A 2,043-nucleotide genomic window follows, 5' to 3' on the forward strand; every position below is an offset into this window, starting at 1 on the left:
TGGGGGTCGAAAGTGGAGAGGTCGATCTCTTCGAATGTATGAATCTCAAGAGCAAAAAAAGAGCTGCTCGATTCAACGGTCGCGAGGCGTAAAAAAGGGCCGAGTGCGGTGGGAGGCAGAGGCGGTGGTGTCGGAGGAGTAGGTTTGATGCTTCTGTGGACGAGGGTCTTTGGTGGTGGTGGGTGGAGTGGGCACGCGACGTGCAGGGCCGACACGTCTCGACCGCGTACTCACAGGTGCAGCAGGAGAAATGCGTCAAGAAGACATTGAAGAAAGAGAGAGGCCAAAGCAGCAGAACAACGTCGACAAGGAGAGGGAAACGGGACTGGGTGCAACAAAGGACGAGGGAGCTCTCGTCGACTTGTCTATGGGGTGTTGTGGTTAGCAGTGGGAGGGTGGGAGGCAGTGTGCAGTGTGCAGTGTGCAGTGCACCTTGAGTCGGAAGTCGGAGTCGTAGGAAGAGCTTTGGGACTGTGGTCAGCAGAAGGCGTGCTGGTTTTGGTGTGGCCGGGCAGGAAGAGAGGACGAGGGAGGGTTCCCCACCTGCTGTTGGCCGTGCAGGGCCATGACTGGGCAGATGACGGGCAATGTGGGCACAGCACGGCCGGGGGGCAACAACAGCGCTAATCCTGGTTGGGCGCCGCCGACAACACGCACGAGCCACAGTCCGCTCTGGCAACCGGCCTCATCCGCCAGCTGTCGTCCGTTTCGGGTCGGGAACCCCGCTGCAAGGCTCGCTAAACCATTGCCCGATAGCCGCGCTTCAGTGCCCTGAATTCAGTAAAACCTTGTGGCTGGGGGGATTGCACCCCACTCGTTCCGTGCCGGCGCGCCCATTTACAGCGCGTTTCTGGCTCGCTGATGTCACTGAACGGAATGTCTACCAGGCTCTTCTCGCCGAGCGGAAATTCTACGGGCCGCCGCCAGCCTCCCTGTAGCGTTGCCAGGGGAGGAGCTCCAGACGTCAGCCTCAATGGACTTGCCTGCCAAACTGGTGAGGGAGGCTCACCTCACTCAGCCTGCCCGCCTAGAGTGAAGCCATCGTGAGCTTCGAGCCATATGAAGGAAACCAACAAGCCAGACGAACAAGGGAACAACGGTCAAAACCTGCAGGGCCAATCAGACAGTATCAATCTATTGTCTCCCTGGTCTACGAATCATCAGATCACAACCCAAAAAGTCTCCTTCTCTCCTTTACATGAGATCCATCATCAATTTTTGATCCCTGCGCATGGTCTCACCTCCTTTTCCGCCCTCCCTCTCCATCCACCACCGAGATGTCACTGTTCCGCCTCACACACCGCAGCCTACGCTTCTCAGTACCATCATGTCCAATACGAGCATCATTACCGACACCGTCGAGTCGACGTCATGCTCTCCGAACATTTGCCTCTGTATCGGCAGCTGATCTCCAGTTTGGTCAACCGGTTCACGAGACACATCCCCACATCTTGAAGGCCGGTGAAAGTCAGTTCCATCTCGTCACCCCTCCCTACATCGTCTTTTCATGACCAAGAACCCCTCGCTAACAGCCTCAGTCACCCCCGGCATCACAGCGCAAGAGTACTATGACCGCCGCGCCAACCTTGCCCATCGTCTCCCCGAGGGTGCCCTCGCCATCCTCCCCGCCGCCGAGCTCAAGTACCGGTCAGGCGCAGTCTTTCACCCCTATCGTCAAGAGTCCAACTTCCTCTACCTCACCGGCTGGGCCGAGGGCGACTCACTCGCCGTCATCCGCAACACCGGCCCCCAGTGGGGCGACTTTACATTCCATCTCTTCTGCCAGCCCAAGGATGCTACGGCCGAGCAGTGGTCCGGCCCGCGCAACGGCATCCAGGCGGCCGCCGACATATTCAACGCCGACGACGCCGGCGATATCAACAGGATCGACAAGCTCCTGCCCGAGATTGTCAAGTCCGCCACGCGCGTTTACACCGACCTCGAGAGGCCGCGTGAAGGCCACGCTGAGAGCAAGCTCTGGTCCCTCGTCAAGGGCGACAGTCGTGTGGCCGTCAACCCGCTCGCCCTGTACCCCATCCTCAA

The 2,043-nt window shown here is 59.1% G+C and overlaps 1 protein-coding gene across 1 annotated transcript in view; it reads left to right on the top strand.

Moving 5' to 3' along the window:
* Nucleotides 1-1,507: 1,507 nt before the first annotated feature.
* VDAG_10061 (xaa-pro dipeptidase) overlaps nucleotides 1,508-2,043 on the top strand; it is a gene marked incomplete at both ends in the record, with an annotated part of 1,532 nt that continues 996 nt past the window's right edge. The window contains one exon of the mRNA XM_009651325.1: nucleotides 1,508-2,028. Within this exon, the coding sequence (XP_009649620.1) occupies nucleotides 1,508-2,028 (521 nt within the window). The remainder of the gene's footprint in view (nucleotides 2,029-2,043) is intronic.

This window comes from Verticillium dahliae, genomic scaffold, assembly GCF_000150675.1.
Source record: "Verticillium dahliae VdLs.17 supercont1.31 genomic scaffold, whole genome shotgun sequence".
Taxonomy (NCBI): domain Eukaryota; kingdom Fungi; phylum Ascomycota; class Sordariomycetes; order Glomerellales; family Plectosphaerellaceae; genus Verticillium; species Verticillium dahliae.